General features: G+C 53.4%; 1 protein-coding gene across 1 annotated transcript in view; it reads left to right on the forward strand.

Annotated features, from left to right (window-relative positions):
- The window catches only part of Adgrb2 (adhesion G protein-coupled receptor B2), a 61,654-nt gene that overhangs the window by 30,863 nt on the left and 15,839 nt on the right, over nt 1-14,952 (forward strand). The window contains exons 2-4 of the mRNA XM_051188918.1: nt 958-1,771; nt 13,388-13,471; nt 13,753-13,917. Coding sequence (XP_051044875.1) covers nt 973-1,771; nt 13,388-13,471; nt 13,753-13,917 — 1,048 coding nt within the window. The 5' untranslated portion in view covers nt 958-972. The remainder of the gene's footprint in view (nt 1-957; nt 1,772-13,387; nt 13,472-13,752; nt 13,918-14,952) is intronic.

Below are 14,952 nucleotides of genomic sequence, written 5' to 3' on the forward strand. Positions count from 1 at the left end.
TGACCATAGCACTTTGAGCGAAGGAAGCCAACTAGTCTTCACTCTTAGGGCCTTGAGAGGAGCCTCAGGGAGAGCATATTGAGGGTGGCAGGCCCTTTGCCAGGCCTTGGACTCTAATCCTTCAGAGAAGGTGTGAAGAGGGGGCCTATGATGGGAAGTATTGTGCCCGTTTTGTAGATTAGGAAACTGAGGTTCCTGAGACTCACCCAGCCAGCAAGTAGCTGGCTGAGCTGGACTATGCCGGCCTAATGGCCGGTGCCTCTCCTTATTCCCACAGCAGCGGTACCCATGACATCTGCACTGGTGGCAGTAACCATTCTTCCATGGGCATGGCTGGGTTAGGCACAGTTACTGGCACCTGGCAGAAACTCCACTCTTCCTCTCTTGTTCAGGGAAGGGAGTGAGTGAGAACATTGTTCCGGGAATAACCTTGAATTGCGCTGATTTATAAAACAGCAAATGGCTGTCAAACATCACCACTTTGACTGCTGGGTTACACACGGCACACCTCACAGCTGATCACGACACACTCACAGACTGAGAGCGGCAGCTCTGGAGGATAAAGGAGTGGCAGGGCTGGCACTGTATGTGGCTGCCAGGCCCACTCTGGTTGGTGAGCTGTATAGGGGGAATGATAACCAAGGCTCTTAGGAACTAAGCCACAAGATTCTAAGCCTCCTCCTGGAACTCTTCCCTAAGTTATCTCATATTGTCCTTGTAGGATAGATGGGATAGGTAATTTTGTAGGATACCGGGAGATAAGCACAGCCATTTTACAGGCAAGAAAACCAAGGCACAGAGAGGCCATCTGCCTGGTCTGAGGTCACACAGACAGACCCATGTGACTTAAAAGAGCATGGTTAGAGCCACTGGACCACTACTTGCAACTGGACACCGTCACCTCAGAGCACTTGCTGACTGACCCGGGGCTCTGCTGATCTCTCTTTTCTTCCACAGGGCAAGGGACATAGGATGACCCCAGCCTGTCCCCTCTTACTGTCTGTGATTCTGTCCCTGCGCCTGGCCACGGCCTTCGACCCCGCCCCCAGTGCCTGCTCTGCCCTGGCCTCGGGTGTGCTCTACGGGGCCTTCTCACTGCAGGACCTCTTTCCTACCATCGCCTCGGGCTGCTCTTGGACCCTGGAGAACCCTGACCCCACCAAGTACTCCCTCTACCTGCGTTTCAACCGACAGGAGCAGGTGTGCACCCACTTTGCTCCCCGCCTGCTGCCCCTGGACCACTACCTGGTCAACTTTACCTGCCTGCGGCCTAGTCCCGAGGAAGCTGCAGCCCAGGCGGAATCAGAGGTGGGGCGGCCAGAGGAAGAGGAGGAGGCAGCTTCGGGGTTGGAGCTGTGTGGTGGCTCCGGCCCCTTTACCTTCCTGCACTTCGACAAGAACTTTGTGCAGCTGTGCCTGTCTGCTGAGCCCTCGGAGGCCCCACGGCTGCTAGCGCCTGCTGCCCTAGCCTTCCGCTTTGTGGAGGTTTTGCTTATCAACAACAACAACTCCAGCCAGTTCACCTGTGGCGTGCTCTGCCGCTGGAGTGAAGAGTGTGGTCGGGCAGCGGGCAGGGCTTGTGGCTTTGCTCAGCCAGGGTGCAGCTGTCCTGGGGACGCTGGGGCCAGCCCTGCCACCACCACACCTCCGGGGCCTCCAGCTGCCCACACCTTATCCAATGCCCTCGTGCCTGGGGGCCCGGCCCCACCAGCTGAGGCTGACTTGCACTCGGGGAGCAGCAATGACCTGTTCACCACCGAGATGAGATATGGTGAGTCGGAGCAGGGTCTGAGCTGGGTGGGGCATCGACAGGACAGACAGTGTCTGCTGGTGTCCATCCTGGCCAGTCCCAGCCATTTGCAGAGTCATTCATGGATGTCACCTCGGTGCTCAGCCTTGTCCAGATGTAAAGGTCATCAAAATCGGATTTTACCTGAGTGGGATGCAGATGAATGAGTACAGAATGCTCTAGCTATCTGCCAGGGGAGCTTCCTGAAGAGAAGGGTGCAGGGGTACGACCTGTAGAACAGGTGGGGAGGTCACAGGCCACAGGAGGGGAAAGGGCATCCCAGGGAGGTGGAGCAGAGTGCACTGAAGCCCAAAGCTGGAGTGGCCATGGCAGACCCTGGCACTGTGAGTTGACAAATTTGCCTGGAGGCTGGAGTAGGCAGGGAGCAGAAATGTGTTGCTGCCTACACAGGTCAATGATTTTTGGCAGTTCCCCAGGGTCAGGGCAGAAGGAGGTGAGGAAGAGTGTGCCTGGGTGAAGAGGCCTGAGCTCTGAGATGTCTCGGAGGGCTGGGCTGGCTCAACTCCCAATGTCCCATCTCCCCCCACTGGGCCCATGTCTTCTGGGACCAAGGCTGCCAGCTGCTGGTGCTTCCTGCTGACTGGGCAAAAGCTCTTGAGTCCTTTTGCCTGCCTGCTCCCACATCCACCCCAGCTTTACAGCCATGGCCACCTTCCACTGCCCTGCTTCCTGCAGCTTCCAGTCCCAGCTCCCCTCTGCCAGCTGGACCTTCTATGCCTGGTGACCAGTGCTGAGCCAAGGGGTCAGCGGGGAAGAGGCACCAAAGCTAGGTGGGTGGGAGAGAGGTAGGTCTGGGTGGTTCATGTATTGGGACGCCCTTTGCCTCTCTGGGCCCCAGTTTCTTTGAATGCTGAATGCTGGCCTACCCTGGAGAGGATGGAGGATGCATCTAGGTCTCACTGAGTATTTATACAGGAGGAAGGAGGCTCATGTGAGGTCACTGGAGGGATTGGTGGAGCACAGAACCTTACGGTTTCCCTGCTTTGGAGAGTAGAGCCCAGGAGCTGACGCTATCTTTCATCATTAGCATCATTAACAAAGGCACTGGTTTCTTTGTAAAACTGGGAGGTGTCTCTGAATTAGTTAGAAGGGGAGTTATGACAATGGCCTCTCCCAGTGCTTTCTTTACAGGGGGAACCTTCTTGGCCTTCCCCACGTGGGCACAGTGAGCACCCAGACCAGTTTGGCCTCTAACAGCGGTCGATGAAGCCATCCATGTGACAGCCAGGCTGTGGGCAGGTTCCGGGCCCTGGAGGCTGGCCTGGGATTTAGTGCCTGCAGGAAGAAATTGAATTCTGCTTCTTTTGTCGAACATCAGCAGAGAGCGCCAAGCGTATATCAGGAGGTTTATGGCTCTTCCGGCATGGCCACCACTGCTGTCACTCTATAGGGCCTCCCCCATTCTGTTCAGCTGAGGGCAAGTTCTTTTGTCTGGCTTTCCCTGTGGTCCATCAGCGCAGTGGTTTGGAGTGGACGGAGCAAGGCTTTGCCCTCCTAGATGGCCACTGGCTGGGCAGGCTGCCATGTGGGGCACACACAGAGCCAGGAGCAGACAGCTGGGCTTGGTTGAAGCCGGAAGCAGAATCTGGTTGGTAGCGAGGGTATCTTTAGGAGTCAGAGAGGGTTGGTGACTAGACTAGTGTACGGTCATTAGAGCCCCTTCCAGGCCCCTCAAGTTTGAGACTGCTGGAGGTCAGATGGCTGGTTGTTTTTGAGGCTCTTGGAGCAGAGACCCCTGATCTGGAGGTCCTAGCTGTTTTCAGGACTAGCCTCTGTTCTGCCCCTTGCCCCATTTGGCACCTGTTCAGGTGGTAGTTGCTCTGCAAGGAGGGCTCCTGTGGGGAGCTGGCATGGGGGATGTAGCATCAGCTGACATAAATGAGCTGAACTTACTCCAGTACTGGTACCCAGAGCTGGCTGGCACAGCCCATTCCTCTCCCCAAAGCAGGCAGGAGGCTCTTCCGCTCAGCCACCTCCTCCCTCCTGCCCAACCTTTCTGATTGAGGGACGGTGGGTACATGACTCAGTTCATTTCACGTGCCAGGGCGTGTCTAGTGGTCAGAGGCATCGTCAGGCCCAGAACACACTGCTCTTCTCAACAAGACCTTGGGCCTCCTCCACACCATTCTCTATGCCACACCCTAGAATTCAGGGTAGGCTGGCACAAGGAATTGCCAGACAGAGAGCAAGGCTTGTGGGATGCTGAACAGGAAGAGACCCTCTGCCAGGAATGGGGCAGGGAAGGAAACTGGGTTTACCTGACTCTTTGGGACATCCTTGAGAGGAGTCAGCAGAAGACAAAGCAGGATGGACCTAGGGTGGCACCAGACGATAAGGAGGTTAGGGGCAGTGGGATGCCTTGGCCTGCCTCAGAGCTGAGTGTGTTTGACAAGAGGGTACAGGCGCCTGTTAATTTCACGCAAACTGCCTTTGATAGATCTCTTGTTATTTTTGGTGAGTTGAGCCATAAATTTGTGCCATCTTGCTGCCGCAATCTGTTAAGTGTGGGGAGAGGAAGAAAGAGAAGGCAGGCAGGAAGGAGCTCTCAGAAGGCTGGCATAGAGGCTGGCTGAGGCCAGAGCTGGTCGGTGAGTCACAGGAGTGGTGCCCACTGCAGGGCCCAGCTGTTGCTGCTGGGTCCCCGCTCACCCCCTAATCCTCCGGGGCCAGGGGTCCCTTGTGCACAGGGATGGCTGTGCCGAGTGATACCTGGAAAGCCCGCACCCACCCATGCACCTTCCTCCCTCCTCTGCTCTACAACTCTCTCCCCTCAGGGCACTTTCTCTCCAGGGCCAGCCGTTCCCAGCTTACCCTCCCTATCATCTGCACCCCATTTCTGAGGCAGAGCCAGGGGAGGCTGTGGAGTCCTGGGAGGCAAGAGTGGCCTCAGATCCCTGTCCTGCCTTTGCCAGTGAGACGCTTGAAGAAGTCACTATTCCTCCTAGGCGGCCTCAGGAATCCCAGATCGATCGCTGGCACCAACATGGTGCCTGAGCCCCCAGCTCTGCCCAGGTAGCACTGGTGTTTGATCCCTCTTTCCAGCCCCCTTCCACCTCCTTTCTGCCTGCCCACTGGTCCCCCCCCTCCCCATTGTCCTTAGATCCCCTGCTTTCTACCTCCCTACCTCTGCTTGAGTGTCCCCTCCCTGGGTTACTTTTCACCCTTGGTGACCAGATCTCTTCCATTCCTACTAAGTCTCATAGACACGTGTGTGTCAGCACCCCATAGCTGTTGGAGAAGACACCAAGCTGCCCCACCCAATCCTGACAGTGAGGAAGCTCCCGCTCAAGTTCAGGTCTTCTGAGTCAGCCACCAACCTGTTCTGGTGGCAGGAAATGGAGTCTCACCAGCTTCCCTGAGGCTCCCGTGCTCAGAGTCAGGCCCTCTCTCTCCACAGTGGGAAAGACCAAACCCATAGCATTTCCTGGGGTTCTGTCAGTGCATCCCGGAATTGTCAGGCCTTTAAACACAGCCTGCTAATCCCTCGTGCACACACTGTGTCTTTTTTTTTTTTTTTTTTTTTTTTTTTGGATTTTCAAGACAGGGTTTCTCTGTGTAACAGCCCTGGCTGTCCTAAAACTTGCTCTGTAGACCAGGCTGTCCTTGAACTCACAGAGATCTGCTTGCTTCTGCCTCCTGAGTGCATGGATTAAAGAAATGTGCCGCCACCACCCAGTCCTCATCACTGCCTGTATCTGTCCTGCCAAACCTGGGACTAACCCTGAGTGAGATCAGAGGGGAGTGTACTTTGTCTACTCTCGTGTTGAAGAGTGGCTGCTGGTATACAGTGAAAGCTGAGACCACAGGCTGAAGCCTCCCTGTCCGGACTTGGACAAGTGACTTTACTGCTATTTCATCATCTGCGAAGTGAGGATGGGAGAGAGCTCAGTGTGGCACCGGCTACATTGAGCTTCTTTTCCTACTACTGGTGTTGCAATACCACAGACTAGGCGTGTGCTAAAGAAAAGAGGTTTATTTTGGTTCCTAATTCTGTTCCAGAGTCAAGGGCCTGTGTTTGGTGATGAGCTCCTTGCTGGCAACATTCCTTAGGAGGTATACAGTATCTGTCACATGCCTAGAGAGGGACCATGTTTGCCTGTTTCTCCTCTCTCTTAATTCATTCTTCTATTTTAAAGACTGGGCAGGCCTGAACTTGCTATATAGACCAGGCTGGCCTCAGACTCACAGAGGTCTGCCTTCCCCTGTCTCCTGAGAGCTGAGATTAAAGGTGTGCACCACTGTACCTGACATCTCTCAATTTGTATGAAGCCATCAGGACTAGCCCCAGTGACATCTCCCAAAACTTCCTCATAATACTATATTCAAGTTAAGTTTCTACTCTTTTTAAGACAGGGTCTCATGTAGCCCAGGCTGGCCTCAGACTTGGTATGAAGTTGAGCAGGACCTTGAACTGCAATCATCCTGAGCTTTGAGATTGCCATACCCAGTTTTTTGCAATGCTGGGGACTGAACAGGGCTTTGTGCACGCTAGGAAATTTCTCTACCAATTGAGTGCATCCCTTACTCCCCTCCCCCTTTTGTTTTGTTTTTGAGACAGGGTCTCATGTAGTCCAGGTTGGCCTCAAACTCACAATATAACTAGGATGACCTTGGACTTCTGGTCTCCAGCCTCCATTTCTCTACCGCTGGGATTACAGGCCTGTGTCACCATGCCTACCTCTAAACTTTTATTTTTGGACAGGGTTTCTCTGTAGCTTTGGAACCTGTCCTGAAACTTGATCTGTAGTCCTGGCTGAACTCCCAGAGATCCACCTGCCTCCGCCTCCTGAGAGCTGGGATTAAAGGTGTGTGCCACCACTGCCCAGCTAATTTCTACCTTCTTAATACCTCACAATGGGGACTAAATTTTTATACATGAACCCTTGGGACTCACACTAAAACACAGTGCAGGTCAATAAACAGTTGCTGTGTTATCATAATTTAGTGGGGGGGGCGGAGGATCAAGCTGTGAAGGAGTGGGAAGTCAGGTAAACAAGGTTGACTCCAAGGTGGGTTTTGAGGAGTGAATAGGAACTCACTAGCCTGTGAAATTTCTTCTTAAATTGAATTGCCTTTTAAATTTAATATATTAAAAAGAGATTTCATATCATAAATGGAGAGAGTTATCACTTATCTGAAAGAGAAGATAACAAAAGCAACAACCTCAGTGAAAACAAAGCGGCGGTATTAAATTCTAGCCTTCTGCTCTCCTGCTTCTTCATTTGTTAGAAAGAGAAATTAGCACTGGGTGGATCCGTGTGAAAAAGTCTGGGGCTTATGAGACTTTATCCTTAGTGCAGCTGGACGGGCATTTGATGTTACCAGGAGGAGTTGCGCCTTTTAGGAAGACAACAGGCACCAATGGGATTGTTCCAACAAACCAGCAAATTGTTCTAGAAGAGACCTAGAGGGAAAAGGACAACTTCTCCTGTCCTCAAGGCCCCAGTAAGCACGGTCATCCTGCTGGCACTTTGTGGAAGCCCCTGGAAGGACCTTGTTAGCCGAGGGAGCAGCCTGCACAAGGGCGGAAGTGGGAAACATCACGTGGAGGAAAGAGCTATAAGGCGCAGAGCTGCTGGCTGTGGAGGGAGCCATGACCAGGGCTCAGACTGCTGTCCCATGTCTTGCCTTACTTGGGGACCTTGTTCTGTTGATTAGTGGCTTGGAGGGAGCAAGAAGCAGGGCATTGTGGAGGAGGCAGGTTGAATCTGATGTGGTCCTGGCTTTCCAGGAGGCTATGACCACATGGGGAAGTAGCAGAGATCCAGCTCAGGTGGCAGGCTGGGTCATAGGCTCATAGGAAGAAGGATCCTTGGGGGCCTGGCATCCTGGCAGGTACCTGGCTTCATAAGGGAGACTCAGTTACATTGGGCTGCAGGGGAGATCCTGGGGTTTTCAAAAGCCACTTCTCTCTCTGCACCCCTGGAGCCAGGAAGGCAATGAAGGACACGGCAGGGACTAGCTGGTGCCACCAAGGCTCTGGGACCAGTGTAAGGAAGGGAAGGATTTGCTTTGGAAGTTACAGCCATCTCTCCAAGGAAGTGGTGATTATTGTGGTTGTTTTTAACACACTCATAACATAGAGGTCTTGTGTACCGAACCATGTGGAATTGGGGAGTACAGCATAGCAGGCTGTGTTGTAGCTCAGTGGCAGAGAGCCTGTGGATCCTGCCTAGAGAGTCAAGGTGAGCTGAGGGAAGCCCATGGTGGTTGGGGTAGAGAAACCCCCATGATGATTGGACCTGTGCTTACAGGTTTCCTTGTGCCTGGCTGCCTAGATCTAGACCTTCCATGCCAGAGGGCACTGAGGACTGAGACTGTGGTATCATGGGAGCTGTGGGTACAGGAGATTGACAGCTAGTGTATGATAATCTAAGAACTAGGCCACAGAAAGGGAGTCAGCACACCCAAATTCCTGTGTGGCCAGTCTGGAAGGGCTTCTTGGAAGAGGCCATATTTACTATGGACTTGGCAGACTGAGATGGCGGGAAGGACGTTTTGCAAGGAGGAAACAGAAGCGTCGAGAGAATCAAGTATTTGTGTGACTGAACGATGAGAAGGGGTACAGTGGCCAATTTTTATTGTGCGCTAGACAGTCCACAGCTCTGATTTTCTCTACGGAGGCATGGTAGGCGTTATCCTTAACATTCAGCTGAAGAATTCGAAGCTCAGAGAGGTCAGGTTACTTGGCTGAGAGCATACAGCAAGATGGTGACAGAGCTGCAAGTCACACTCACACCTGTTCAGCTTCAGAATCAGTGTCATTCTCGGTGGTACAGACGGTCTTGCTGTGTGCTGGACTATTTGGTGACTATTTGGTGAAAACAGGGCTGGACAGGCCAACAGGAGCCAGAGGTTCATAGCACAGCCTTGTTAGTGGGGAGCTGCTGAAGGCCCCCTCAGGAGGGGAGTCATGTGACTGGAGTGGGATCCCAAAGTGTCATTGGAAGCTACAGAGGAGAGCTAGGCCCTTATGGTGGCCGGGAGTAGTGTTGCAGGGAGGGCATTAGCATGTGCAGGTGAGGACCGCGGTTTTTGGTGATGCTCCATAGGCGTTAGGCAGGAAAACCCAAGAAGGTTCTGGTTAAGCATCATCCTGTCAGGGCAGGCCTGGAGTGAGCACCGCTCAGTCTCTCTCTCATGGGAGCCTCATTCCTCATTAGCGAGCGAGGTACTGGGGAGTGCATGGTGATGGGTACCTGGAACTATTTAACAAATGCCATTTTAGGGCTGGGGAGATGGCTGGGTGGGTGAAGTGTTTGCCATTGCAAGCCAGGGGACTTGAGTTTGGGTCCCAAGAACCTGTGTAAAAAGCCAAGCATGGTAGTACATATTTGTAATCCCTGTGATCTTGCAGCAAAGTGGGAGGTGGTATAGAAGACTCCAGAAGCTTGCTGGCCAGCTAGCCTGGCATATCCCGTGGTGAACAAGAGATCCTATCTCAAGCAAGGTGGAAGGTGTGGACTTACACTTGTGGTTGTCTTCTGACTTCCATGCATGTGTGTGGCATGCACAAACCTGCACTCACACATGCCAACACATACACACACATACATGTATCACACAGGTGGGACATTGGGGATCATGAGAATACTTACTCCCTTCTTGGAATTTGCCTGCCTCAGCCTGTCGTGTTCTGGGCCTGGACATGCAAAGTGAATAAATGTTCCTGGCAGTGAATGCCAGCTGGTCTTATCTATCTTTGTCCCCTTCAGGGACAACTGGCTTTCCCAAGCAGGGAGATGAATTGCTGGTTACTCCTGAGGGAGGTGGGGTGGTGCAAGGAAGGAAAGGCTCAAGAATAGTCCCCAGCTGTGCAGCTGTGGGTTGTTCCTTCACCAACCTGGCCCAGCTCAGGAGATTGGGAAATCTGATTTCAAATAGGATGGACTCCTGAAGCCACTAACTCACCTCTGGTTATACTAGGGGGCTGGCCACCACATGCTGGCTGATAAGTTGGTTGGGGGATGTGGGGTCCAGAGAGAGCAAGGCAAGCCCACAACACACAGGTTAGATGGTCTCTGACATGTCCTGAGTTGTGGTTTACTGCATGGCCACTCACGGTTCTCTATAAGTCCAGTACCAGGGGACCCGACAACCTTTACTGGCCTCCAGGCATACAGACATATATGCAGACAAAACAGCCATACACATAAAAATAAATAATTAAAAGGATGGGAATGGAACCATCTATGATGAAAGGGACACAGGAAAGGAAACAGCTACTGTCTAGGAGTGGCTTCCAATAAGGAAGGCTTATGAGATGAGAGGTTATTGGAGATGGGGTTTGAAGGTTGAGTAGGAGTTTTCTAAGTAAAGGAGGTAAGGACCGGAGTGGAGAGGTTTGAGATGGTGCATTCAATAGGATCTAATGTGAAATGTTTAGGTCACCTAGCTGTGGAGTGTGAGCAGGCAGGGTCTGGGCAGGATGATGGCTGTGCTGGCTCAGAAGGCTTCATTAAGCTTTGAGGGTGATTGTGGTAGTGGTAGAACAGGGCGTGGATGCCTGCTATGAGAAGTAACCGGCAGGTAGACTGGCAGAGTAACCCTTGTAGAAAGGTAAGGAAGGAGGCAGAGGTCAGGAAGGGTCAACAGGGCCAACGATGTTGAGGGTCAAGCGAGGTGAGGCCTGCAAAGTGGTGTCCCCAGGATTTGGCAGCAGTGAGGACGCTGATGACTTTGTCAAGACCTGTTTCAGTAGCAAGATGTGGGCAGCAGCTAGCCGGCAGTGGATGAACGTGGGAGGTGACATTCCAGCCAGGAAGTGAGCGGCAGGTGAGAAAGTGGAGTGTCAGCTGGAGACCACCCCACCTCCCTCAGCATTGGATGGGAGCCAAGGGCAACCGCAACTAGAGGAGGAAGTGGGGGCAGGGAGAGCCCCCTAGAACAGAGAAGGCCTTGGTCAGTCACTTGCTACAAGGAGAGGTTGCTGAGGGAGTGCTCGCAAGAGGGACAGGGAATGGATGGGGCCTTCTAGGAAGGTGGACAGGAGTAGGCACAAGTCAGGGCTCTGTATCCTAGCTTCCTTGTGAAGGAGTCTGTGACTAAAGGATAGGTGAGGTGGGTTTGAGGAGGAGAGTGGATAAGGACCTGTGGGACCACAGAGGGGAAGGAGGAAAGAATAAGACCCACAGGGGCCTCTGAGAAGCCTGGATGTCTAGCAGACGCAGAGCCCCAAACCTGTCACAGGGCCAGCTGGCTTCCCTCTAGGGCCTTCAGCAGCCTGGGAGTGGGCGTGGAGAAAGTGGCTTGTCACAAGGCTCTGGGCTGGGATGGCGGAGCAGGCATGACAGAAGAGCTCGATTAAGGGGACTGAACAGCTGCTGGCCTGGCTCCAGCACCTCTGAAGGCTGCAGGAGATGGTGTCTTAGTGTCTCTATTGCAGTGGTTAGAGATCATGGCCAAAATCAACTTGAGGAATACGGGGTTTATTTCATCCCATAGCTTGTCCATTATCTAGAGAAGTCAGGGTAGGTACTCAGGCAGGAGCTGGTGCAGAGGCCATGGAGGGACACTGCTTACTGGTGTGCTGTTATTCATTGCTTGCTCATCCTGCTTTCGTACTTACTTATTTATATTATTTATTTATTGAGACAGGGTCTATCTGAATATCCCTGGCTGTCCTGGAACTCATAGAGATCCTCCTGCCTCTGGAGTAAAGGCATGTGCCACTACGTCCAGCGCAGTCTACTTTCTTATTCAACCCCCTTGCTCAGAGGTGGCCACGCACAGTAGGCCAGGCCCTCCCACTTCGATTATTAATCAAGAAAATGCACTTCAGACTTGCCTACAGGTCCCTCTGATGGAAGCATTTTCTCAATTAAGATTCCCTCTTATATGTCTGGGAGGTTTGTGCCGAGTTGACAAAAACTAACCAGCATAGACTGAGACTGTAAGAGGGCTCCAGGAAGCATGGGGCTGAAGGGGGCAGGAGGCAAGACGATGCCACAGTTGGCGTAGTTTCAGCTGTGCTTTCTTGGGGCAGGGGCGGTTTAGAGCTAGGAGTCCTGAAGTTGGGATGCCACCAGCACTGCTCTTTAGGGAAGTCAGGATTGGAGATAGGAAGGGAGTGCTCAGAGCCTCGTAGCTGACTAATGTCAGCTCCCAGTGCCCATGTTCCAGGTGAGATCCAGGGATGTGCTTGGGGTGTCCGCTCTTCCGACGGTGCAGAAGTTACAGGAAGTAGGTCAGGCCATGAGGCTGATGGAGACATCAAACCCTGGATGTAGTACTGGGGGGCAGTTCAAACCCAGGCTGTAGGTTTTCTGGAGGTGGCTACTTTCCTGGCCTGGTCAGCTTTCCCTCAGGTGCAGTGGCTTAACCCAGCAGCAGGGGGCAGGAGGAGCGTAACTCTCAGGTCCCGGGGCCTGCTTGGTGCTGACCCAGCTTTTCTGAAACAGAAGAACGAGATCTAGGAAAGGAGAGCAAGTCCTTCTCATCAGGGACACACTATGGGCTGAGCCCCATCCCTGCATGCTTTCCCAGTTCATCTGTCCAGTGACCACACTGTGGGTGTCGCTTCCCCTTGTCCTCACCTGCTCACCCAGTTAGCTTTGCCTTTACTGTAACAAAGGCCCGAGAGATTGGCTTGTAAAGAGAAAAGGTTATCTACTTACTTTGTGGGAAAGGTTATTTTGGCTCATAGCTTGGAGGTTTCGGTCTGTTTCCTGTTGTTTGGGGGCCTGTGGTAGGCCAGCACATTGGTATGGGAATGTGTATCGTGCCACCATCAATCACATGGCTAGGAATGAAAAGGAGACAAAGAAGGGACAAAGGTCTACTTATCCCTTCCTGTCCCCAGTAACCACAAGACCTCTTCTGCCCAATAGCACTACCTCCCAGTAGTGCCTAACTGAGGCCTAACCCTTAAATACATAGGCCTTTGGAGGACACTGCTGTAGGGGGACAGGCTCAAACTTCCGGGCCCAGTAGCCAAGGCTTAGGCCAGTCCTCTAGTGGGAGGAGGGTCTGTGGGGAATAGGTTTCTGCCTGAGCATACAGTCCCACCCCAGATCTCAGGTGAGCTAGGGTCTTTATTGTTCTATGTTGAATGCCAAGCCCACGGTTTGTCCCATATAAACTGTGACCCAAGAGCAGGTCTGAAGGAGCCAGGCTGCTTGTCCTTCACTTAGAGTCAGTCCTAGGAGGAGAAATTGCCAAGCTGCAGGCTCAATGGGTTGTGGACTTCTGAGCAAGCCATTGCTTTAGTCCTTAGTTTCTCACCTCCCAATGGAAGTGACAGTCACATGTTCCCAGGGGATAGGTGTGGGCATGGCTTGGGATAGCACAGACACCTCACCAGAACTCAGTATGTTGACCACTGCCCTCCAATCCTATCCGGTTGAGGCAAGAGGTGGACAAGGTGGTTATGAGTCCCGTGTGGCCTTCTGAGCCTCAGTTTCCTTATCTGTAAAATGGTGGTGGTGGGGCAGGGGGCAGAATGTGATGCTCTCTCTGCATTGCCTACAGTTGGTTCCAGGCCCTCGGGCCAAGGACCAGCAAGGCTGCCCTCTGTATCACTGTGGCAGCACTGAGCTGGCTTTTGCTAAGCCCCTTGCCACCACCTCCGTATTCCAGGTGAGGAGCCGGAAGAGGAACCGAAGGTGAAAACCCAGTGGCCAAGGTCTGCAGATGAGCCTGGGCTATACATGGCGCAGACAGGTAACTCGGGCCCGCCTCCCTTTTTCTGTGGCGGGGGCCCGACTGTGGCGTCTGGTGGCATGTGTGCTGGCGTGTGCCTGTCTGTGTCTATGTCCTGGAGCTCAGTTATGTTGCCATGTGAAGGCTGTGGGTAGGGATGGGTTGCCTTCCAAAGAGCCTGCCACTCGGGGTTAGGGTAGGAGGGTCCCTTTGATGCCTACCCCTATCTTTCTGATCTTCCATGCTCCCATGCAACTCTCTGGGAGGTGTCCCTTGCCGCCGACGCTGTCCCTCTCTCGTAGGCGACCCGGCAGCTGAGGAGTGGTCCCCGTGGAGCGTGTGTTCCCTGACGTGTGGTCAGGGTCTGCAGGTGCGGACCCGCTCCTGCGTGTCCTCCCCCTATGGGACCCTGTGCAGCGGGCCCCTTCGGGAGACCCGGCCTTGCAACAATTCAGCCACCTGCCCAGGTAGGCGTCCTCCTCCCCGCTCCATCTGCCAGCAGTCAGGCCCTGTCTGTGACAGGACATACAACCTACAGCTTACCCCAATGTTTGGTTACCTTCTCCCTGCCTTCAACAAACTCGCCTGCCCCCTGACACACACACACACACACACACACACACACACACACACACACACACACACCATGTCATACCCAGGCACTATGATGACCAGGCATGAAGCACTTGGGGTTATGGAAGTATCAGAACACATAACACATCTAGGGGTTGCTTTTGGCATACCACTTCCCTCATGCCTCCATCTTGGTAGTCAAGGCTGCTCTTTGCCCATTGCCTCCTCCACTTTCTCTTAGTCCTGCCCTCACCAGCACCTCTTGCAGCATCGGCTCTCTGCATTTGCTTATTCTTTCCCTGCCCCTCCCACATCTTGGCCAAAGCATCCAGCCCACCCTTAGATCTAAGATATATGCCACTCTATTTTTAAAATGAAGCCCTCCCTGATGGTTCCCACTTTGCTCTGGGTCCCCCTTCCACTCCCTTGGGTGCCTCCCCGCTAGACCATTAGGCTTAAATCGGTACTTCAGGCAGGTACTGAGGAAATGCATGTCTGTCTGGGTCAGTTGGTGTCAGCGACAGGGCAGTGTCAACCGGTTCTGCTCTCTGCTTCCCTGGGGTGAAGCGCTGGCAGTGGATTTAGAGTAGGGCTTTATTGGGGAAGGCTCTCAGTTTTGGGGGTGTAGCAGGGGCTTGCGGAGCCCCGGGACAAAGCTGTGTTCCCGCTTGTGAGCTTGTTGTGTCGTCAGTGTCTATGTAGAGGTTCATGTCTGTCTGTGTGTCTATGCGATTGGGGCTGAGAGGGGCCACTGCTGTTGCCCCAGGCCTGCCCTGTTGGATTCAGGCTCTGGGTCTGGGGGTGGGAAGGGAAGAGAAGGATGGGTCTTGGATCCTTTCCTGGGTTTTCCTGTGCCCCCAGGAAAGGAAGGCCATTGGTTCCTCGGGCTGGTCCTGCTCACCCTATCCGGGTGTCCACAGAATCTGTCC

The sequence above is a fragment of the Phodopus roborovskii genome, unplaced genomic scaffold (assembly GCF_943737965.1).
Source record: "Phodopus roborovskii unplaced genomic scaffold, PHOROB, whole genome shotgun sequence".
In the NCBI taxonomy this organism is placed as follows: Eukaryota; Metazoa; Chordata; class Mammalia; order Rodentia; family Cricetidae; genus Phodopus; species Phodopus roborovskii.